Genomic DNA, 23,880 nt, shown 5'->3' with positions numbered 1-23,880 from the left:
TCACCTGACTCTTCTGCTCCTCTTCCTCCCTCAGTGCAGTCATCCTGGCCTCCTCTTCCTCTTGTAGAAACTGGTGAAGCTTCTTAAACTGCTCCTGAATCTGCTTCTCTGTGCGTCGGGCCTGGACCTTAATGTGTTCTGCTGTTTGGTCAAACTTCACTTTAACACGTCCACAATTCCTCAACTTCTTCTTAAAGGGCTCCAGAGTTTCCTGAAGCTCCTTCTTGTGTTGTCGAGCAGCTTCATCGATGGGTCTGAACCTGTGGTCGGTGTGTTTTTCTGAATCTCTGCAGACGACACACACCAGCTGCTGATGGTCCAGACAGAAGAGGGAGAGTTTCTCAGAGTGCAGACTGCAGAGAGCCTGTGAAGACCTCTGACCTCTCTCCTGTAAGAAGTCCTCACACAGGTTCTTCAACACCAGGTTACAAGGTGGTTCTTCTCTTGAAGACCTTCTCTCACAAACTGGACACTCTTGTTGTGGTCTCTCTCTCCACCATCTCTTCACACAGTCTTTACAGAAGCTGTGGCTACATGACAGAAGAACAGGATCTCTGAAGACATCTTGACAGACCGGACAGCAGAGATCCTCCTCTGATCTGGAAGCCATTTAGTCTGAGTGAAGCTGTGAACAGCAGACAGACGGTTCAGTCAGTCACGGCTCCACTGAAGTTTACTTTCACTTTGAGTCGAGGTTGTTGATCAAACTCACGTTGGTTATGTGGAGCGTCGGCAGGTGGAGGCAGCAGAGGTGAAGTTCTCCACTTTCCTCTCCAGGAGCTGGACTCACTCAGAGGACGATGTCAGTGAACCTGATCGTCTGTGGTTCAGCCTGTGTCTCTTCAGTGACCAACAGTTTCCTGGTTTGTCTCAGGTGAGTGAGGAGAGGGAGGAGCCTGAAACACTGACTCATGATGTGCAGCTCTGTTCTATTTAACCCTTTGTTCTCAGACACACTACACGATCACACAACTTGCTGTCGTCATCAGAGGTTTGATGGTTTCAGTGCACAACTTGTTTCTTTACAGGGTTGAAACGTGTGAGGATGATGATGACGATGAAGGTTCAGTAGAGAAGAAACAAACTGGATCATGGTTCATCGTTACCGCTCCGCACCAAGTCAACCGAATAATGGACTGAGCGTCTCCTGCGCTGGACTCATAGTGTCTGTTTTATTTAGACATCAATGGGATTACAGATTATATTCCAGTGAAACAGTCAGAGCAAGATAATGGGTTTGTAACTTCATTTACAGTCTGTGGCTTGAACCTGCAAAAATACCTTGTTTCCTTTTTTGTGAACACAAGTCTGCCTCTGATGTATATGGAAGATTATTAGGGCCAAGCACAAGAGAAAAAATGGGGGAAGATTTTTTAAAATTTATTTAACATTTCGAGAATAAAGTCAAAATGTCGAGAATAAAGTCGGAATGTGGAGATTAAAGTCGAAATAGCCCTGAACGTCCGTGTTGTGGTTCCAGTTCAGCTGTCACATGTCCACGTTAGCTAACGTTAGCAAAGCTACACTAGCTTCATTAGCTGCGCGCCTCTCAGAATTCATCAACGGTTGTTTGCCGTTGAAGGTTATCGTGTCAGGACACACGTCGACAGTCACGTGTCACCGCGCCGTTTCTTCCAGATTCAGCCTGTCAATCATAATATCAACTTGGTTAGCCGCTAGCGTTAGCGAGCAAACTGTCTAACAAAACATCAACCTCCGGCTGTGTGGTGCTGCTGGAAGGTGCTTCCTGGTCACAATTTTCAACTTTATTCTCTGCATTTTCTCCTTACGACTGGCCCTAATACTCTTCCATAGATGTGGGACGTCTGTCCAACCCTTGGTGATATATCATCTATATGAGAGGGACAAACGACTGACAATACAGTTCTTCCCATTTTCCTGTCGCACTGCGTCTCATTTGTCTGTGACTGGTCGGCGCTCTGTCCGGGTTCATTTGGTCCGCGGCCCTCGAGGCGGACAAGAGGGGGTTTGCGCGCCGACCTTACTGACCCCTTGACGCTTTTTCTGTTTTTCCTCACGTATCTGGAATAAAGTGAACTTTCATATAAAACACACATCCCTGCTGCTCTCGGTGTGTGACCCCCCCCCCCCCCCGAGGGGTAAACAGAACCATAATCCTCCTGACGCTCAGAGGGAAAGACGATGAGCCTCGGCCGCATCACACTGTACGATTTCTACATCTGTAACTACCAATTACCACATACAGAGAGAGTGTGTGTGTTATAAACAGCTGCAGTGAGATATTTAAAGCCTCTTTTCAGCTAAGCGTTGACGGGTGTTGTTGGAATGAGCTTTGACTTGTGAAGGAGACGCCAAACAACATCATTCAGTGTTGATGATGTGGGGGGGGGATGAATGAGACGCCCTCCTCCTCCTCCTCCTCCTCCTCCTCCTCCACTTGAGTGATTGAATATCTTCACTTCTTTCACTGTTTGCTTCTTCTACGTCTTCGTCTTCTTCTTCGTCTTCTTCTACGTCGTCTTCAACGGGAACCAGACAACTGGCGTCGCCGCTCACGCGTCTGTTGACCTCAAATGAATTGATGAAAGTGTAATTTTTGTGTTTTTTCATCAACGACGGCGAACAAACATTGGCTGGGCCACATTTTCTAAAATGCAAAGAATTGCATCCAGACCCCCCGTGAGGAGACAGTCTCCTCCACCGACCGGGAGAAGAACATTTTGCAAGTTCAACCACTTGGTCTTTTCTTTAGCAAAACAGTCTCTGTGACTTGTGACTTAGAGACACTGTACCAAGGATATAGCATTGTCAAAACGATCAATAAAAATCTGTCCCTTTCACATCTGCTGTATATTCTGTCAAATATCTGTATTCTGTCTTCCTGGTTTGGACGTCCGATATGTGCTTTCTACCACCAGAGAGAGATCTCTAAGGATTTACGTATGGTAAACCTGTTTCACACCAAACTCCGCGGTGATTCTAGGGTTAGGGGACGTCATTCAGATCACCGATGTCCTTTGAACTCGACGGACGTGGGGGCAAACGGAGATACTGATGTACAGCCATGTGCTACTTCTCTGTGATCTCCAATCATAAAGCTTCTTCAGACATGAACTCTTGGGTCTGTACACTGTAGCTCACGTACTTGCTCATGTACGTGCCTGTGCACTACACGTGTCACCGGAGGACACCACTAGAGGGCAGACTGTGTGGAATGAACAGATTTTGCACGATGTAAACAACAAACATGTCAATGCAAACACTTACAGCATTATCAGCATGAGCAAAGTTGGTCTCAGTGGACCAGTGAGCGACTGAATTCCGCCGCCAGCTCAGACGGATGACGCCAGCTGTTTTGAGAAGCACGTTTCTCATCAAATTTTGGACATTGCATCTTTTTTTCCTTCAAATTGTGTGGAGGATATGCACAACCAACTCTCCAAATGGACGCAGGATACAAGAGGCAGCCGTCATGCACGTGGGAACACCGTCGTTTCAAGCGAGTATGTCTCCGTCCCTATTGGTCCGATTCATTTCAGACCAAAAAATGATCACGTGACAAAGATCCATTCGACAGCAAGCAAAAGAAATATCACAATCAAATCGTCACTTGTCAGAAATTTGTCCCCAGATGTAGCTCGTGGCAGAAGAAACACAGATGCGCAGTAGAAAGGACGAATTCTCAGCTCCTCTTGGAGACTGATGGATGTTCTACAAAAGTTTCCAACTGAGAGGATTCACATCATTCCTGCACTAAACCTTTGAGGTTGACATGAAATCAAACATATCCTCTGTTAGGAAATCAAACAATCACATGAGTGAGTTGCCATGTACAAGCTTTCTTCGAATTTATTTTTCATGAATTTTATTTATTTTTAACTTCCATCAGCCATAAAAATAAGCAGCCAGGTTTGATGTGGTCCTCCAGGTTTGGACCGTTGCGACATCCACATGCACCGCCCGCAGGATCTTTTCCTTTCCCCCAGTACTTAAAAAAAAAAAAATTCTACCAAAAGAACAAACTCCCATCAACCTTGTAGAAAAAGTAAATCCTGTCGGACAGGCGGCGCTACGCCTCCAGCAGGACGTGCCAGCGGCAGACCTGCTGTCCTCGACTCTCCTTCATGTCCTGCCAGTGGAGCTGCTCCTCCTCGCCGCTGCTGTTCTGACCCAGAGCGATCCAGCCCACCATCTCTTTGCGCTTCATGCTGCGCCGGGTGTAGATGGAGACCAGCAGCGTGACGTCCGACAGCTGGAACAACGCCACCTGGAAGACGAAGGTCTCCTTGTAGACGGGGTTGGGCTGACCTCGACGCACCGACGTCTTACAACGGGAGATCTCCTGACCGACCGAGTTCAGCAGACACAGACGACCATAGGTGTCTGGACCAGAGGAGAGGGTTCCGGAGGAAAGAAGAAAGAAAGAAAATACACAAATGTCAACCCTTTACCTTTGCGTGGGTATGGTGCATTAGCGTGTATGTCAGTGTGGTCTCTCTCTCTGCAGACCTGGTGGTCGGTTCATGGCCAGGTTTCGGAAGTGGCTGCCCTTGATGAGCTCCACCGACATGCGTCCCGTGGTGGCGTTGTAGCAGAGGCCCACCAGCAGCTCGGGGACGCCGCCGTGGGTCAGGGACTGAGTGGACGAGGCGCTGTCGCTGTGGGACACGGCGGACAGACTCAGCAGGGAGTCCACACTCTGACAGAGGAATAAACTCAGTGAGCAGCTTCCACAGCAGCTTCATTCACGTCGGTACAGAAGGAGAAACTACAGAGGTGATTGTGAACGGCAGCTCTCATGACCCACTGATATTTCAAAATGTCTCCTTTAATGGTCTTTCCCTATTGTCACAATTCTAAAGTTTTGCTTGTTTTGAAAAGATGTGTGAACGTAGACCTTCCTGTAATGGAAAAATTGATGCGGTTGAATCAGGAAGACCGTGGTGTTGGGCACAAGTATCTATTACAAGAGCCCAGTTTTATTGAGGAGATTTCTGGTTCGTGGCCCAGATCAACAAGTGGTCAGTGCATGGTGTCCGAAAGAAAAACCTACCTAGCCCGGTCGGAGTGACATATTTAACTCTCGGAATCACGTGCGGTCATCTCACATAACGTAATGGCTGTCTCCATAGAAACGCTCTGTCTCTGTCTCAGTACATCTAGGACAAAGGGCAACCGACACACATCAACAAGACTAATGCTGCGTTACAGTTTACCTCGGAACTCGGAAGTCGGGTTTATCATTTCCAGTATGATCTCGGAACTCGGAATTACGCCCTCCGAGTTGGAAATTGCAAATGGAACACCCCTGCAAGTCGGAATTCCAACTTGGAAGGTCGGAAAAAATCACTATCCCGAATTCCAGGGTCCCAGTTGCGAGTTCTGAGGCAAACTGGAACGCAGCATAGACATTCTAAGAGCCAGGACAGGAATGTCCTCATCACTTCCGAGACTTTTTTTGGTTGAAACATGTTGCCTTTGACTGATTTTGTTGGAAAGACGCGTGATGTGTGATCGTTTAACCCACAGTGGTAACACTAGCTAACGTTAGCTTGGAAATGGAGTCCGCTAACATCAACAAAACCACTAAAAAACACTAAGTGTCACCTTGAGGTTAATGCGAGGCTCCAGAACCAGCGTTGTTTCCATGGACCCTCCGTTTGGGTTGAGCCCGCCTAAACGCAGCACCTTCTCCCCCATCATCCGCTCACGGGACATCCTGCCTCCGAGTGCGTACAGCCTGAACCTGACGGCCGTCATCGGCAGGTCCGACGGCTCCAGGCGCGAGAAGCGAAACGTCTCGTTGAAGTGCGGCAGCGAGCCTTTCTGCACCGACGTCTTGTGCCGTTGTTTCTTGGAGGGTAGCAGGACCATGTGCACCTGCCAGGAGTCCATCCCGCTGCGGGCCTTGTCGGGCAGGTCGCGGGCCGCGACCACGGACACCAGCAGCTTCTCCGTGTCGGGACGGTACTCCAGAGAGAGGACCAGGTCCCCACATTTGGAGATGGGGGGCCGAGGGGAGGAGCTGACCGGCTGAGTCGAGACCTCATCCTGGGGAGGCTGCTCTTGCTGAGAAGGACCGGAGGAAATAGCAATAATTAAAAAAATCAAACTTGCTGTGGTTCAGTTGGACTAAACAAAGTGATAACTCCTCAAGAAGAGGAAAATTAAAAGCAGTATTGAGAGTTGCTGCTTTAGAAGTTATACAGTATATATGAAGCATCACTGGTACAGGTGAGAAAAGAGTTCCTTCCTGGCCTCGCGGCTGGCGTCTATTTATGACTGAGCGTGTAATTGGCGGAGATGTGAATAGAAAGGCAGCAGAACGAGGGCAAACACAGAATCGTTTGGACATTGATTCCTTCCAGCCCACGTGTTTCCAACACAAAGCCGTTTGGAAGATAATCTTCTCAGCCGAACGAACAGATTCACTCAGAGGATCTTCTGCCGCTGGCGGACAGTTTGAGTAGGAAACGAAAATCTTGCACAAAAAATCTTTACAAGGCAGCATGTGATTTGTTTTGTCCCCCTCTATTATCAGTAAATTTACTTTAATAACTTCTTATGATCATTTTCTTTTTTCTGGTTTAAGTATTTCCTTAAGTGTCATGGCTGCCAATAAAAAAACAAGACGAACAAACAACAACAAATGATACAGATTTTTTTTGCATTTTGCTTTTCACCTACTTCACTGTGGCGGGACTTGCAAACACGATAATCATGTCAATAATAATAATTATAATAATAAAGTTTATCTTTTTTTTTTTTTTTTAAACATATGTAAACATGTAAATGCAAGTCAGGAATTCCATGCTTGAATAAGAGGAAAACACAAAGAAGTTTTTTTTTTCTTTGCAAAAAGTGATGGGAATACAAAATTATTATATTTATTTGGAACCTTTCCAGCGATGGGGTAACATGCAGCCTCCTACAAACAGTGGGGACTACTGTGTCTGTCCCCCTTGGTATTTTGGTGCACTAATACTACAGCGTACAGCATATACAGTAGCAGCAGTTCCTAGTACTAGTAGTACTTGTATTATTAGCAGCACTAGCAGTAGCACTGTTGTTATATAACTGTATAAATAAACTGCCACAACAAGGCTCTCCCAGGTTTTCTGTAGCTCCACTGAGGCAACCTCATCTTTTATTTATGAAGTGTGTGTGTGTGTGTGTGTGTGTGTGTGTGGGAGGTATTTACTGCACAGATTGCTCCCAATTTCAAAGTGTGGTTTGGTGACTGACAGGTTTTTAGATTTTTACATTCCTGCTCTCCTTTATTTATACGTGGGCCGATTTATACGAACGTCTTTGGTTTGTTACCTCCGCCGAGCATGATGGGTAACATAACAGCAGGGCTCACTGGCCCTGTTAAATTATCCCTGCCGTGGTTTATTTTATTTGTTTTAGGTGAAACGTTTTCTCAGGACTCGTTGTTGGAGTTGACCGTCTGTTAAACGGGTGATTCTGAACGTCAGGCTGCAGTACCTCCGGGCTCCACGTTGAGGAGCTGTCTGTGGCCTCATTTTGGTCGCGGTCCTGTGCAGCCTGCTGCATTTCCTCGCTGCCATCTGCAGCCTGACGGTTCTGACTGGTGGCGGTAACTTCCCCGGCGCCTGATGATGTGAGCGCGGCGGGCCTGTCCGTGGAGGCGGCAGACGCCCGCTCGCTTTCCTCCACCGCTGCAGAGAGCGGGTCCTGGAAACCCTGCCGGCCCTGAGCCTCCATCTCTGCAGGAGGAAGGCAACAGGGTAGGAAACACAGCATTAGGGCACCCTGGTGGTTGGTGTTAAATCTGTGGGTCAAAGGGCAGATGACTGACAGTAAGGCCAGTCGGGGACACGCCCCCCTCAATTGTTCCAAATTGATTTTGGGATGTGACACAATTGTATGAGTTTGTGTAATGGCAGCAAGTTTGCTCTAGGGGGTGCAGTTGAGGGCCAGAGTTACCGTCAGGTTCATGGTCTCACAACTCTTCACAACCTGTTTCCTGTCTAATGGTGCGTTCACACCACGTTACTCACTCGAGTTTTGCCGCAGGAACATTTGTATTTGCTCGTGTTACTCGCAAGAATAATGCGACCAAACACAACCAGCCAATATTCAACGTTTCTCTTTCGGACACCGGTGACTTTAAAAGAATCAGCGCTAACTGGCTTTTCGCGACATTGCGTCACGCAAATATTTCGTCTAAGTTCAAATATTTCAACTTGTGCGTTTACTCGTCTTTCGTCCACTCGCATCTTTGCATTGACTTTGTAACAACATAACAATGTGAAGAAAAGTGAAGGTGTCTGAATACTTTTGGAATACACTGTAAATGTTTATTGCATTTTATTGCAAAGACAGTTGTCAGACCTTTCTAAAGCAATTATCTCCAGTTCATCGTCATTAAGGAACTGTTCTTCCCGTTACATCTGCGGCTGCATCGAGTGTTCACCATAGCAACAAGCTGAGGTGAGTCACCGGACTGCGTGTGTGTGTGTGTGTGTGTGTGTGTGTGTGTGTGTGTTCCACCTTGTACATTTGTGATTAAAAGATGATGAATGAATTCCTCTTGAGACAGACTGACCCGGACCAAACAATGTCAACAACCCGCTGCTCATTCTAACTAGAACCTTGTATCTCTCCGCCAACCAGTCAAGTTGCACTTTCCCTCCATGGCTGTACAGACTCGGACTGAATCTAATTCAATAAACAATTCCTGAGTCATGGCCAATGAGGTCACAGTGACCTCAACCTTTAACCTCTTGCCACAAAATACCAATCAGTTCTTCCTCGAGTCTAAAGCTGTTTTCAGATGTGTACTCTGGAGAATCTCCGCAGACTTGCATCCAGACCTTTTTACGGAGTTCGCTGCTCTGGGCATTCTTGATAAATCACTTTTTGTTTTTTAAACGTGAGTAAAAAAGTCCAATATTGCCATAAATCTGTCCTTCCTATTGATTTACAACATGAACTCCAATAGACTCATACAACAGGTAAAGTGATAGTTACCAGATCTCCGACAGGTTACAAATCTACATTGGTGTATGTCATCAATGTGTTGTGTGGAATACAGATTTATATGATTGCACTAACACACCTTCACAGTCTGACGGCTCCGTGCTGCCCTCCTCCTGGTCCGACAGTCGGGTGAATTTGTGCCGTCGACCCAGCGCCAGCTGAGACGGTTGCGCCGGCTGTTCACCTCCGCTTGGCGGCGCTCCGCGGAAACTCTGCGACCGCGACACAGAAATCTCAAACTGCTTCTGGACCTCGTCCTCGCTGTCGGAGGAGCTGACGCCGTCGTCGTCACCGTAGCTGTTCACTGCAGGGAGAGGGACACAGGGACACAGGGAGGTTGACAAACGGAACAAGCTGGGAGATAAAGGAGCATGAGAAGAGAGAGGTGAGGAAATCCAACAAAACACCAGTGAGTTCTCACTCATCTTCACTCTGTGATTTGTCCGGCAGCACTTCTGACTTTAGACCGTCCTTTTGGCCTTAATTACAGGTCACAACTGAATAAACATGAGTTCATTGCTTGATCCTGAACATACTATTGGAAATGTACGTAAGACTGAGGAGAAACTTGCTTGAAATAGGAGAAATTTCACCGCTATGCAGACGACGCACAATTGTATTTACCAGAATTCCTGTTGGTATTTACAGCTGGATGACGGCGAACGAATGCGAGGCAAAGTGCTTTGGTATGAAAACAGCTAAACGGTGGTGAATAATGTGCAGCCAGATCCTTAATTCAGAGCTTGTACCACAAATAAAAAGTTAACCTTGGAGGAAAAACTGGAAATGAAATATTCTACATGCCAAAATAGAAAAATAAAGGTATGGTTGCTGGGGTGAAAGCAGCCTGTCAGAAATACCTTCAGACAACACTCAGTTATACTTATTCCTACTGAGATTATTGAGCAACAAATAGAAAAATCTGTTTTTTAAATCACAGTTAATGTTCTCATAAAATGGAAAATTGAAAAAATCTATAAAAAATTGAAAGAAATACAATAGAGAACAGTGCGGTTGAGCTGGATGAGGACCTGAACAACACAAAAGCTGTTTTTATTCATGAACTATGACTTTTCTCTTTTAATTAACCCTTAATAGAACCAGTAATTACAGCATTTTCTAATCTCTCAGCAGCTGAACGATGAATCAAGACTGAATCAGCAACATTATCCACCAGCTCACAGGCGCAGTACGTTAAAGAAACTGTGTGCAGCGGGGGACTGGAATCATCGCTCCTTCACGAGAGGTGAAAAGAAACACACATGCACACACTCACAAACAAACACACACACACACAAACACACACACACACACACACACACACACACACACAACCTGTTAGCATTGACAGAGGTGGAGGGTCACTCCACTCACATTTATAATTTGACCATAATTGGATAGCAACAGCTGAATGAATGAAGTGGAGGTGGGCCGATCTGCCTCCCACCCCAACCCCCTCCCTCTCTCTCTCTTTCTCTTAAGTGCAGGTCATCGTGGCTACCTGAGCAATCGCCATGGTTACCTACAGAGCCTCGAAGCCGCCTTTTGAGTGGGAGGGTGACAGCTGATTGGTTCGTTGACTCCTGTCTTCTAAAGCTATTCACAGCTGGCAGGTCAAACGTGGCACACACACACACACACACAACTATGATGTGATTATTTTCATTATCGATTAATCTGTTGATTATTTTTTCCAATAATCGATTAATTTTTTGGTTCATAAAATGGTGAAAAATGTTGATTGTGTTCCCCAACACCCTCAACATGATGTTTTGTTTTGTCCACACACCAAAGATATTCAGTTCACTGCCACAGAGGAGCAAAGAACCAGAAATATTAATATTTAAGAAGCTGAAATCAGAGAATTATGACTTTTCTTTTCTCATAAAAACTACTTGAACCGATTAATCAATTATGAAAATAGTTGGAGATTAATTTAGTATTCGATTAACCTGTAAACTGTTGCAGCTCTGATAGTTTCCATCAACTTTTTCTAATGCGATACAAAATGCAAATACAAAATAGGCAACTTTACTAAAGTAACTTCTCAACTGAAGAATTAAATTCGCAACATTATGTTGAAAAGCATCGTGTGTGTTCAGTGTCAGAGAAAGTTTCTTTTCACAGTAATTCAATTAGATTATGATGAATTAGAGCCTCCTTTAATATTTCCGACGACTTCATTCCACAAAAAATCTCCTTTTAAAAACACTTTTTATCTTATAAAAGACGAGAAGTCGAATATTTACTTACGTTGTGTTCCTGAAAAACACAGTCTGAGTCTTTCAGCTCACGATCGTGTGTGTGAAAGAATTGTTTTTGAGTTTAATCCGAATCCGAATGAATCAGAAGTGTCTGAGGCCTTTTCCGTACCTGATCCTGTGAAGCTCCGGGAGGGTTTCTTGAGCTGCCAGTGGTTTTTTCGGTCAGAGACTCTGAACGCGACGCGTTGTTTGTTCAGGAAACCGACCGGAAATACCAGAGACTCCACCTGCTGCAGGAGAGGAAGCAGCTCCGTGTTTGTTCACTCGCTGGACTCTCTATAGTCTGCAGCTGGATTCAAACATCACTGTGGTGTGGAACCGACGGAGAAGAAAACATTTACAAAGAGTCACGCTGATAAAAGGCTACGAGAGATTCCTCCCTGTGGGTTGAAGAGGGTGAAACTCCGCCACAATCTCTAAAAATGTTTAGTTCATATTTTGGGAAATGTGCTTATTCGCTTTCTTGCCGAGAGTCGGACGAGGACGTAAGGATGTAATTAATCAAATTATCATATTAGACACACACACACACACACACACACACACACACACACACAGAGCTTTGCCCCGTTTGGTGATTCGTCCTTGGAAACATGAAGAAGAGGAAGAAAAAGATGCGGCTCTTACTCCTTTAATGTAATATTGATTTAACCCTTCGGGACCTTTGCTCTGCGTGTTTGCGCTGTTTGACAAGTGGGAGGAAGGAGAGCGAGTTTCACTGGATGACGAAGGGAGAGAAAAGACCAACACAAGTGTTTTCCCAGAGGTTTTTCATGTTTCACTGGTCGTATTTGTTTGTGGGCGAGCGGCTGCAGAGCTCGGCGGCGGCGCGAGGCCGACTCACTCTCGTCATGAACAGTAAGAAACTCGCCCACGATCTCTCTCCAGCTCCTCCAGAGGTTAATTGGAGTCATGAAGCGCACACACACACACACACACACACACACACACACACACACACACACGTTACTTTTTATGTAATAGATTAACCTTGAATAGATTTTTTTCTTAAGTCTTCTTGTCTGTCTTTATGAGCGTTGAGTTGATGAATAGTTCCCTGAGTTAATTACAGATACAGGCGTATGGACAGGGTTAGCCTAGCTTAGCATAAAGACTTGAAGCGGGGGCAAACAGGTAGCCTGGCTCTGTCCAACGTTCACAAACTGTGTCCACCCACGACTCTTATTAGCTGCCGAAAATGGATTCGAAAAATTATTCATATGACAAAAGAAAAACAAAACCTAGCGGTGATCTCCACTATCACGCGTTGACTCGTCCATCCACCTCGAACTTCCAACCGGCAACGTTTCTCGATCAGATTACAACGCAGCAGCACTCCCTCTTCATTCCTGACAGACGGCGGTTATAATTCTCGCAGCCACTAGAGGTCGCGTTGGGCGTTTTGTCCCCGTGGGGGCGGCGACTCACCGAGTCCCTGGCGGATTCCCGGTCGTCCCTTCTTCCGGCGGCCACGCTCCTCCAGACAGGGCAGCCCGCCGACGCGCGAGAAACACAGCTTCTTGTTGATGAAGAGGAAGAGGAGGGCCAATGCCACGATGAAGACGCCGACTGCCGACAGGAAGCTGATGGCCTCTGAGGTGACTGGCAGGAGGAGGGAGAGGGAGAGGGGACACACAATGACACACTGATCAGACCACACAAACAGACAGGCTGGAGACACACACACACACACACACACACGCACACACGCACACGCACACACACTCACGCACAAACGCACACACACACACACGCACACACACACACACACACACACACACACACACACAGTACGCATGGTATATGTGATACACACAGACAAAACGAGTGACACTTTAGTATGTGAGTTGCCCTCAGTGCCTTGCTCAAGAGCAGAGTCAGCAGCTGGAACAAAAACTGAAAACAAAACATTTTGGTCATTTTTTTCCCCATATTGTGAGAAACTTGCCGAGAAACATGACTCCTTCACAAAGCCCCGCCCCCCTGTAGTTACTGTTGCTATGCCTGTAAAGTACAGAAACCCATTCCGGAACTCACACACATGCAGTTTACACTGGAAACCGTGGCAACAGAAATGAGTCATTGATTTTGGCGGGTGAACACAGCCGAGGGTTTTTTCGTCATCATAGAGACTGAAGCTTCGCGGCCGGTCAGAATTTTTCTGTTATTTTTTTTTATTGTTTTCCTTAATTTCTAAGTTTTTGGTAATTTTTCAGTTTTTCTTTGCGTTTTACAGTTTTCTCTACATTTTCAGTTTTTCCTCACACTCGTCAGCGTAGATGAACAAACCATTCTGGGTCAGTAATCCAGTGTGGTCTCTTCCACTGCTCTGATAAACTGAAACTTAATTATGAAGCCCGCTGCTTGTAGAAGGGATTTTGTTTTTACTTTACATTCCTTTTTTGTAGAAAAGAACTTGAAGGAAACTGTGAGATTTTCGTGAATATAGCATAAAGGATTAGTGAGAACGAAAGAGAGAAAGTAAAAAGGAAGCGACGAGAAGACAAGAGTGTGGACAGATGCTGTACAGAGTAGATAGAAAGAAGGAGAGGTGAAAGAAAGAGAAGATAAAATCAGGATGAGGAGAGTGACGGTGAGAGAAGCTGCGTCTGAGGATGCGCGAGGCAGATGAAGAGAAGAGCATGTCTCCCGTTTCCACGGTAACATTTCACAGAGCGCAGGAGTGAATCAATGGGAGCAAAGTGAGACGAGTACACATCCTGCTGAGAGGCGACAGCGTAGGTGTGTGTGTGTGTGTGTGTTGTACTATTATCTTCATCTATTTAATGCGCCACCTCCGGTTTTGTCACACTGATTCTCTGTGTGTCGTTTTCAGGAATCTAAACCCACAAAAACAGCTTGTGTGCGTGTGTGTGTGTGTGTGCGTGTGTGTGTGTGTGTTTGGCAACAAAATACTGATTCACACACAACCTGGATCCTGTGGCATTGATGTCATTACTCAAACATCTGTGATCTCTTATGATTCTTAGTTGGAGCTATTTATTTGAACTGCTCTGGAGGGTTCATGAAATTGTGTCGATGAATTGAATCAACCTGATCAAGAACAGACACCGTAAATAACGTTTGTGTGAAGGGAGAAAAAGACATTTTACAAACTCCCTCGTCTCAACGTCTGTGACGGCGAGGAGAAGAGGAAGACGAGGAGGCTCCAACTGGACCAGCTGATTATCTGAGGTTTGCTGATGTTCTCTTCATCGCTTGTTACCGGGACGAGGAGGAGAGGAGGAGAGGAGGAGAGGAAGAGAGGAAGAGAGGAGGAGAGGAAGAGAGGAGGAGAGGAGAGGAGAGGAGTAGAGGAAGAGAGGAGGAAAGGAGAGGAGAGGAAGAGAGGAGGAGAGGAGAGGAGGAGAGGAAGAGAGGAGGAGAGGAGAGGAGAGGAAGAGAGGAAGAGAGGAGGAGAGGAGAGGAGAGGAAGAGAGGAAGAGAGGAGGAGAGGAGAGGAGGAGAGGAAGAGAGGAGGAGAGGAGAGGGGAGGAAGAGAGGAGGAGAGGAAGAGAGGAGGAGAGGAGAGGAGAGGAGAGGAAGAGAGGAGAGGAAGAGAGGAGGAGAGGAGGAGAGGAGGAGATGAGAGGAAGAGAGGAGAGGAAGAGAGGAGGAGAGGAGGAGAGGAGAGGAGAGGAGAGGAGGAGAGGAGAGGAGAGGAAGAGAGGAGAGGAAGAGAGGAGGAGAGGAGGAGAGGAGAGGAGGAGAGGAGAGGAGAGGAAGAGAGGAGGAGAGGAGGAGAAGAGAGGAGAGGAAGAGAGGAGGAGAGGAGGAGAGGAAGAGAGGAGGAGAGGAGAGGAGAGGAGTAGAGGAAGTGAGGAGGAGAGGAGAGGAGAGGAGTAGAGGAAGTGAGGAGGAGAGGAGAGGAGAGGAGGAGATGAGAGGAAGAGAGGAGAGGAAGACAGGAGGAGAGGTGGAGAGGAGAGGAGGAGAGGAGAGGAAGAGAGGAGGAGAGGAGGAGAGGAGGAGAAGAGAGGAGAGGAAGAGAGGAGGAGAGGAAGAGAGGAGGAGAGGAGAGGAGGAGAGGAGGAGAGGCGAGGAGGAGAGGAGAGGAGAGAAGAGGAGGAGAAGAAGAGAGGAGAGGAGGAGAGGAGGAGAGGAGGGGAAAACGTCGGTCCCAACACTTTGGTTTGGATGGATGAAATGCAAACAGTTAAATGTTTGGGACGGTGCGTTCGGGTGCAGCCGTAAACGTGGAGTTTCCCCTCGTCTCAGCTGCTCTGACGCTCGGACACTGAGCTCAGTGTCGGAGACTCAGAGTCTCCTACTGTCTGCACCCAGATGGACCGGAAGAAACCCTGGGTCACAATCTGGCCTCCCACCTGCTGCACACACACACGCACACACACACAACACACGCGCACACACACAACACACACACACGCGCACACACAACACACACACAACACACACACACACACGCACACACACACAACACACGCGCACACACACAACACACACACACACACGCACACACACACAACACACGCGCACACACACAACACACACACAAGCACACGCAGACTTTCCCACTTTACACTTACTAACCTCCTTTTATTGGGGATATGATCGTCCTTTTGTCGTCCAATTACAATCAATGGATGTTTCCATTGATCTATTCAGTTTTTGTAAAGAAGAAGACACAACCCCTCCGAATTCTTTTCTGCACGTAAACGACTCTGCAGCGTGGACAATCTACTTCCTGTTTACACCGACACGCACGTGACCAGTGTACATGAATAGTCAGGGCGTGATATTGTGTTTTGTAAGCATAGATAAATAACTGATAACGGACGGAGATCATTTACAGTCTTCTACATCCTCATGCACAAGACCTAAACATCTGGATGTATGCAAAGCTTGACACTCAGGCCCGTCTACAAATGAAAACAGTGAGTGTATTTCAAGAAGATCCATGACTGTGATTAAAGACGGACGATGGCAGACATGTGCTCCGTGATCTACAGACGAAGATGAGACGAGATAAGCGCGTGGAAGGTGAGTCGCTTTATTGCAGCAGCGTTTGGTAGATTTGGAAAAATCAAAAAAAAATAAGGACAAACAGAAAGTAGCGATGAAACGTGGTGCAAATGTACCGATTGTAAAATATATATATATATATATATATATATATATATATATATATATATATATATATATATATATACATATAATGAATGTAGGAACAAACAAACAAGGAATTAGTGAGGCGGCGTGACCCCGGATCAATGAGAGGCAACAGATCAGACTAATGAGACACAGAGATCGAACCGACGGCGATATAAGATTCACCGAAACTAATCTGGGACAAACACGCTGGTGAAAGCTTGTACGTCTACGTGTGTGTGTGTGTGTGTGTGTGTGTGTGTGTGTGTACTAAATCCTTATCCCCTGATTACTATGCAGCTGCTGACTTTTCCAACCCGCCTTTGAAGTGAAAAGCTCCAGAGGAGCAAGAAGAGAGCACTTTGATGAGAGCGTTAGATTAGGTTCGGGGGGGAAATTAGAAGACTACGGCATCAGCATCATCATCAGCATCATCAGCATCATCAGCATCATCAGCATCATCAGCATCATCAGCATCAGCAGCGGCGGCGGCGGAGGCGAAGGCCACGATGTTACCGCTCATTAACGAGAGAGATGCCAGAGACGCCGAGGAGAACAAACGAACGTGCTGCTTGCCGCTCGTTTCTTTCCTCTTTTAGAGAGGTTGAGATGAAAGCAGCGCCTGCGGGCCTCTCTCAGTTCGCTCATCCACGTGGGTAATTACTCGTAGGACTGAAAAAACGGGCCTGAAGGTCGAGGGGCCGACTGCTCGGCCTGCGTTGAACCAGCTCGCAGCTTTCTTTGTCCAATCAACTAAACACTATACTTCCTTGGGTCCTGAGCGATATTCACCCACCATGACATCAGCTGTGTCCAATGCTAAGATGCTCCAAGGCTCCTCGAATGCATCCTTCCATTCCCAAGCAACGAAAGGATTCAATGGGAAGATCTTTCTCCGGACAACCTATCTTCATTGTCGCCTAGCTGTGCAGACAGCTGGCTCAAAGTAGAAAACAACGCAACAGTAAGGGCTGGACAAGGAAGTCCTCCGTCGGCCTGTCGACCCCGACATGGGACACAGTTCTAGTTGTGTCTCTAGAGTGAGGGTTTGAAGCTTTCCTCCAGAACCGCTCATCCCTGAAACTTCAGGCGACACTTCCAGCTTTACTCCCGCCAAGTCTGGACTCATTCGGATGAACGGTTTCCAAGGAAATCAAAGGAGCAAGTCCCAATTCAAGCTCCGCCGCCTTCGGAGGCTCCAGTTGAAGACTGGTTGCGTCACAGCGGCCCCGACTCGGCCTTCCCATTTCGAAGGGCTCCTTCAAATGCGACCGACATGCGTCCTGGCAGCCCTTGGTTGCGCCTGCGTCCTTCCAGTCCCGGGCAACCAAGGATCCAACGGGTGGATCCTTCCTGGCTCAAAGCATCCCAGGAGTCATTGCGCGCCAATGGCGAACCTTCGCACCGTGGCCGACCGCAGCTCCGTTGCTAGGTGACAGTGGTAAGGCGCGGAACACTCTTGTGACGACAAATAGGAAATACGCCGTAGACCAGACCGTCTCATTTTGGTTCGGCCGGTGCGGTCTACGTGGCCTAGACCACATCCTCCGACGGAGACAGAGATCCGCCTATTTATAAATTAGATTCAACTTACATACATATATGTATCAACATATCACACAGAGCTATTACACACCATCCTAAACTCCGGAGCCATGTGACGTTCACTGACCCTGTTGCACTTAACACACAAGCGGCCGGGCTGTTGTTCGTTTTGTCGGGACGGGACGTCGAATCAACCCAGAATCATTCGGCACATTGTGTTTTGAGCCGGAATCAAACCCGCTGACCACGAGGGGCACACACACACACACACACACACACACACCTGAAAAATCATTGTTTCCCTGGAAACAGCCCGGAGGCTCTATTAAGGTATAACGAGTGTGCCTTTACCCACCCACATGCAAGAAGGTCTCGTGTTACCGTGGCGCTGTCTGCCTGTGTCCTGATTGGCCGGGCGGACGACAGCGTCTCAGGGTTGAGACGGAGAGATGAGGATGAACACGAAGAAAAAACAACAACTCAAGAGAAGCTCAAAGAAGATACAGCACAAAGCACAAATGCTGCGTTCAGGTTCATAAAAACTTCTCTGTCTCCTCCGAACTATATTCTTATTACTACTGAACTGTTTTCTATATTACGCTTTGGTGCGAATTAGAAATCACTGTCTGGATTATGTTCAGCTTTGGTTTTTGTTGATTTCCAGAACCTTCTCAGATTGAAACTATGCCCCCCCCCCTCTTTTTTAAAGGTATCACTAATAATAAACATACTCTTATTGGTGTTATTATGATGTTTTATCTTAACATACAGTTACTGTCATCTTTGATGATAAAGTTTACGGTTCAGATGTAAAACATCCTGCTCTTTTTAAAAAGCCGTCCGATATCAATAATGTATAAAAATGGATGATTCAATTTACAATCAGCCAGAGACGTTCCCCTGGCCGATGTGGCTGAACCTCAACACAGAATATTAATATTTATATAGTATTTGATATTAAATTCATTCGAACCGCTGAGATTTATTATAGTTTCCACGCGGAAATCTTGAATTGAACTCAACGTCACACTGCCAACTACCAACACTCATTCACAAATAACGAGAGAGTGTGTGTGTGTGTGTGTGACCAGAGACTGTTGGAGAAGAGCATCGACCTCTTCACATTAGTGGTGTTGAGCTGCCACCTGATGGCGAAAAGGCTTGAAGACAACTTTGCAGCAACTCTCAACTCTTTCTTTAACATTGTGCGTTAACATATTTACAGACTTTCCAGGGAATAATTCATGGATCTAGATGAAAAAAGAAGAACAAATCTGGCGTATTTAGAGGACTGATTCTAGGATTATGTATAAATCGGCGTCGCAGGATCGGTCAGTCGGGTTGAGTGACGTCCTAGTTCTCTTTCCAAACTGGTGTGACGCTTCCTGACCGCGATATATATAAATTGTAGTTTCGCTGAACGACGTGTAGTATTTGACAGAGAAGTGAAAACGATCAGGGCGAGGAGTTGAACTTCTCCGCTGAACAACAGCAGGTGAAGCGACAACAAGACACGCGTCAAAGTGTTTTTTTATAGATCTCAGGAAGAAGGTAATAAATGAAAAAGCTCACTGTCTCCAGTTTGTGACACATTGGATGTTTCCCCTCCGCTGGCCATGTTGTCACCTCCTCCTCCTCCTCCTCTTCCTCACTCCGTCACCCACAGGTAGAAAACAGGCAGCGAACACACACTCGACCCTCTGCTCCTTCGGTCCTTTCTGCAAGACCTGATTCTCCGTCTCTGCTGCGTCAATCAGCGCGGGGCGGCTTTTCCTGCCGCCCCCCGACTGGGCGAGGCGGGCGTTCCCTTCCTGAATACCGATGACCGCCCAGACACAACAACGACGTGGAGGGAGGGAGGAGAACGAGACCCGGCGTCCACTGAGGGGTCGCCGAATAAAGGCCAGAACCTCTCAAAGGTCTGGGGTCGTTCTTTGGAGACTCTCAATTGACCGTAGGTGTGAATGTGAGAGTTGTCCGTCTCTGTATGTGGCCCTGTGATAGGCTGGGACCTGTCCAGGGTGAAGCCCACCTCTCGCCCAATGTCAGCTGGGATTGGCTCCAGCCCCCCCGCGACCCTTAAATGGATAAAGCGGCAGACGATGGATGGATGGATGGTTCCAATCTTTGTCAGCTTGCCGTGGAGTTCTGCTGCCCCCTGGTGGACAGGTTCGTCTTCAGCCAATGTCATTTTAACTTATCTTGACTGAATTGAACAACTGTTACGGACGGAGGTGAGTCAGAGACATGAACAAACACATTCTCAATTTTCCTGACGCAGCTAATCACACCCATGCGTGCGCGCGCGCACACACACACACACACACACACAAACACACACACACACACACAGACACACGGACAAGCATTAATTATTACTCCTGAGTCCTCCATCGGCCAATCAGCCGGCAGCCTGAGCCCACAGCAGCGAGGAGAGAGCAGTCGGTAACTAGGACACACTAACCAGGACGTCTGAGGCTTCTCACTCACACACACACACACACACACACACACCCACACACACAGAGAGGAAGCGATTGGGCTGATAAATATCCGGTTTTCTTCATCAGTGTTTTGCATCTCGCTGGAGTCTGGACGCGTCGCCAACCGGATCCTGTCCATGGTGTCGTGTGAGCTTCAACCTGTTCACAGCCGGTTTCTAATCTGCAGAATGTCCCAATATTTGCTTATTTAAAACTTTTGCTCATGATATAAACTTCTGCTCACGCCAGCATGAAACTATTTCATAAGACCGTATATATAAAAAGATTTACATTTTTTATAATAGTAGATTCAACAAATTGTAACATCTAAGCAGCACTAAGCCTGTGAAGAGTTATATATATATAATTATTTTTGAATTATCCTTTAGCCCCTTTTAGCTCCTACTCTTGGTTTTAGAGAAACATGTACACGGCCTGGAGTTTCTCTGCAGTGAATAATGACTCTGAACTCTCTGCTCCTCCTCACACCTCCGGTCGATCAACCTGCTCCCGGACGTTCCCATCGTCTCCGTCACATCAGCGCTTCCCTCGTCTGCCTTTTGACACTTGTTTGCCTTTGGCAGCCGGACCTCGTTCCACGTGAACCTTCGTCTCAGTCCAATCCTCTGTTTGGCACGTGGTTCGAAAAGCGTTGACAAGAGAGGCGGCTCACGGTGCCGCAGTAAAATCGGTCCCCCCTTGAGCATCTTAAGTACATGTACGGAAATGTATCGAGCATGAGGGGAAATTAATATTAGTCACAACTGAACCCAGTACACAGCAGAGTGAAGGGAAGTGAGAGAAATATTAGTTATTTCATCAATTGTCAAAGAAGATCTTAGTATTTATGAAGAGATAGTTCACAGATTCAGTAGTTTTGTGGAATTTATAAATTTTTTTCCCACTTTTCCAGAGTCAGAAACTAATAAAAGCTTTAGGACAGACTTTTCTCATGTATTTGACGCCGTCTGAACTTGTGTCAAACTGAAATATTCGTCCATCTTTGCTCAACTGTTGATCGTGATCGGAACACCACAGAGGTAGAAATGATCACGCGACACTGCCAATTTCATTGATTTCACTTGTTGATCGAGGGGACGTCGGAACGCCGTTCTGGATCAGTCTGACCCACTTTGACCCCTGGACACGTCACGTGAGGCCTTCAGGCTCCAAATGCAAACTTGAAGGGATCTGTCCCATCTGTGAGGAAGATAATCACGTGCCTTGTGTTTAATTTGTGTTTAATGAGCAGGTACATATCTTAGAATTCTGCTTAGATTATGTACATACTACTAAAGTACATACTACTAAAGTAAATGTACTGAGTATAATGTGGCAGCTATACTGTCAGAGCCCGGCAGCAGATATTCAATATCTGAAAGATAACACATTATTTTTTTTAAATGCACTAGAAAAATTATTTTAGCGACTGTGACGAATTACAAAAACCCATCAAACACCAAGACAGATATTTCTTCGGCGCGCAAACAGAACCGACAGCCAACTAAATATTCGCTGATTTTCTTTTTACAAAAACGGGTATTTCTTTAAAGTCGCTTACTGCCCCTTCAACACCACGAAGTGAGATCGCTCCGAGGAGTCGCTTTGTCTTGGGCGACCGTAGTCGTGGGAACAAAAAGGTCTGCGGTGGCTGTGCGACTCTGCTGCCGAGTTCACAGAACTCCCTCAGGCAGCCGGCGACAGTTGGCAAAGTAAACACAAGGATCCGAACGCGATTAATGTGGAACCAGCTGATGAGTCTGACGACGGGGGAAATGGTCGAGCAGCAAAACCACGACCACGACCACGACCACGACCACGACGACGAAGACGATGAAACGACGACGACGACGAAGATGACGATGATGAGCTCAACAACTGTACGAACTTCCTTAGGAGTCTCCCATTGGACGGTACTATCTGTGAATCACACTGTATCCACGCCCCTGACACATCCGGTGTTTAATGGTCTGTTTGACTGCAAATGGACCATAATGTACAAAATGAACATCATGTTATTGAAGACTTGAAACTAGAGATTGAACCATAAACTCCTCGGGCAAATGTTTTACTGACGTTATGAATCAAGTGAGAAGTCGAGGCACGTTCTCATAGAGTCGCCCTCTGCTGGTCGGTACACAGAAGACAGGCTTCAGGCATCAGACCCGGTGACTATACGTCCAATTTCTATTCACCATCTCCGGTTGTGACGAGTTGTTGGAGACACTCGAGGCCGAGTGTCCTGTTGAAATCTGAACCAACAATTTGTACGACGATTTCTGACGTAAAGCGTGTTTTTGTATTCAGTAACAATTCCGTTTTTTCAATTTCTAATGAGCCACGAGCATCGGTTGGTTAGTCAGTCACCTGCAATTCTATAACTGTTATTGAATCATTGATAAACGCTTCCACAATAACCCATCGCATCTGTAATTAATAAGTGGATTTCACCCCAGATGTCCTGCAGCATGTTTGCCCCTGGAATTGGATTATCCAACATGAAGCTGTTCTATAATTAAGCTTTAGTAAATATGGTATAATCCATAAATGAATACAGTGCAGTGCATATGGGCTTCTGATACATGACGAGAAACATGGTGTGTTTATGGTGCAGCAGATACAAAAATAGACTTTCATGCCAAGTGGCCATGATGAGGCAACTATCAACACGGAGCTCCTGCAGGGATTCTGACGGAATAATCATAATCAGTTATCGATTTCATGTCTGATTAAAGCCTCTTCATGACACCGATCTGACTGAGATGACATTAGAGAGTAAAAAACATCATATTTCGTGTGAACTGGCCTCCTCATCCTGTCGCTCTCATTCTGCCAGAGGAGGAAAAACATCCTCCATCCCCGGGAACAACATCCTCCTCCTCATCCTCCTCCTCCTCATCCTCCTCCTCCTCATCATCATCATCATCATCATCATCATGCGGTGACCGTTGCACTTACTGTCCGTGGCCATGGCGGCGGCTTCCCTTCGTCCGAACCGGCTGCGGAACCGAGCGTGTGGTCTGCGGAGCGGAGGCAGCGGCGTCCCGGTCCGAGGGCGATGACGCCTTCACGCACCGTAGGAAACATGCACACCGACTCGACCGGTTATGACAAACTCCTGCCTGGTTTTTTCGATTCAAACCGTCAGTTTATGACCCCCCCCCCCCCGGTCAATTTCATCACGTGTGCTCCGAAAATGTCTAAATCATTTTTCTCACATTGATCTAGTTTAGGAAGGAATAGACAAACATTTACCTTTTAGCGCACACATAGCTCTTCGTCGGATGTGCTGCTCCTACAAAGTCATGAAGGAAAACAAAACAATGTCATATATTAAGTTAAACTTTATAGTTGTGACCAAATTTGCAAATTGTGGACATTAGTTTCAACATACAACAAATATGACATAATTCTTTCCACGGCTAACTAAGCTAAATGTACTTAGCTTCGCCCACAAGATCATTTTAAAATCAACTACTTCCGTTTTGATA

General features: G+C 46.6%; 2 protein-coding genes across 5 annotated transcripts in view; both read right to left on the bottom strand.

Moving 5' to 3' along the window:
• LOC118285701 (zinc-binding protein A33-like) overlaps nucleotides 1-1,006 on the bottom strand; it is a 2,333-nt gene extending 1,327 nt beyond the window's left edge. Inside the window, exons 1-2 of the mRNA XM_035609478.2 lie at nucleotides 713-1,006; nucleotides 1-625 (exon numbers count right to left, since the gene is read on the bottom strand). The exon at nucleotides 1-625 is cut by the window's left edge and continues 1,327 nt beyond it. Of these exons, the coding sequence (XP_035465371.2) occupies nucleotides 1-610 (610 nt within the window). The 5' untranslated portion in view covers nucleotides 611-625; nucleotides 713-1,006. The remainder of the gene's footprint in view (nucleotides 626-712) is intronic.
• Nucleotides 1,007-1,147: 141 nt separating this feature from the next.
• On the bottom strand, nucleotides 1,148-23,861 carry syt16 (synaptotagmin XVI). Of its 4 annotated transcripts, XM_035609472.2 has the most exons (10): nucleotides 23,784-23,861; nucleotides 23,645-23,684; nucleotides 23,348-23,454; nucleotides 12,681-12,854; nucleotides 11,362-11,482; nucleotides 9,068-9,292; nucleotides 7,471-7,712; nucleotides 5,590-6,051; nucleotides 4,492-4,681; nucleotides 1,148-4,365 (listed from the first exon to the last, which is right to left on the bottom strand). In XM_035609472.2, the coding sequence occupies exons 1-10, from the start codon at nucleotides 23,850-23,852 to the stop codon at nucleotides 4,052-4,054; spliced, it is 1,944 nt and encodes a 647-aa protein (XP_035465365.2). In that variant the 5' UTR covers nucleotides 23,853-23,861; the 3' UTR covers nucleotides 1,148-4,051. The 4 variants fall into 4 exon arrangements, with proteins under 4 accessions (XP_035465365.2, XP_035465369.2, XP_035465367.2 ...); XM_035609476.2 differs by lacking the exon at nucleotides 11,362-11,482 and having other exon boundaries at nucleotides 23,784-23,854; XM_035609474.2 differs by lacking the exons at nucleotides 23,348-23,454; nucleotides 23,645-23,684; nucleotides 23,784-23,861 and adding an exon at nucleotides 19,479-19,656.
• Nucleotides 23,862-23,880: the final 19 nt, after the last annotated feature.

This window comes from Scophthalmus maximus, chromosome 15 (assembly GCF_022379125.1).
Source record: "Scophthalmus maximus strain ysfricsl-2021 chromosome 15, ASM2237912v1, whole genome shotgun sequence".
In the NCBI taxonomy this organism is placed as follows: domain Eukaryota; kingdom Metazoa; phylum Chordata; class Actinopteri; order Pleuronectiformes; family Scophthalmidae; genus Scophthalmus; species Scophthalmus maximus.
This window is presented reverse-complemented; position numbering and strand designations above follow the sequence as displayed.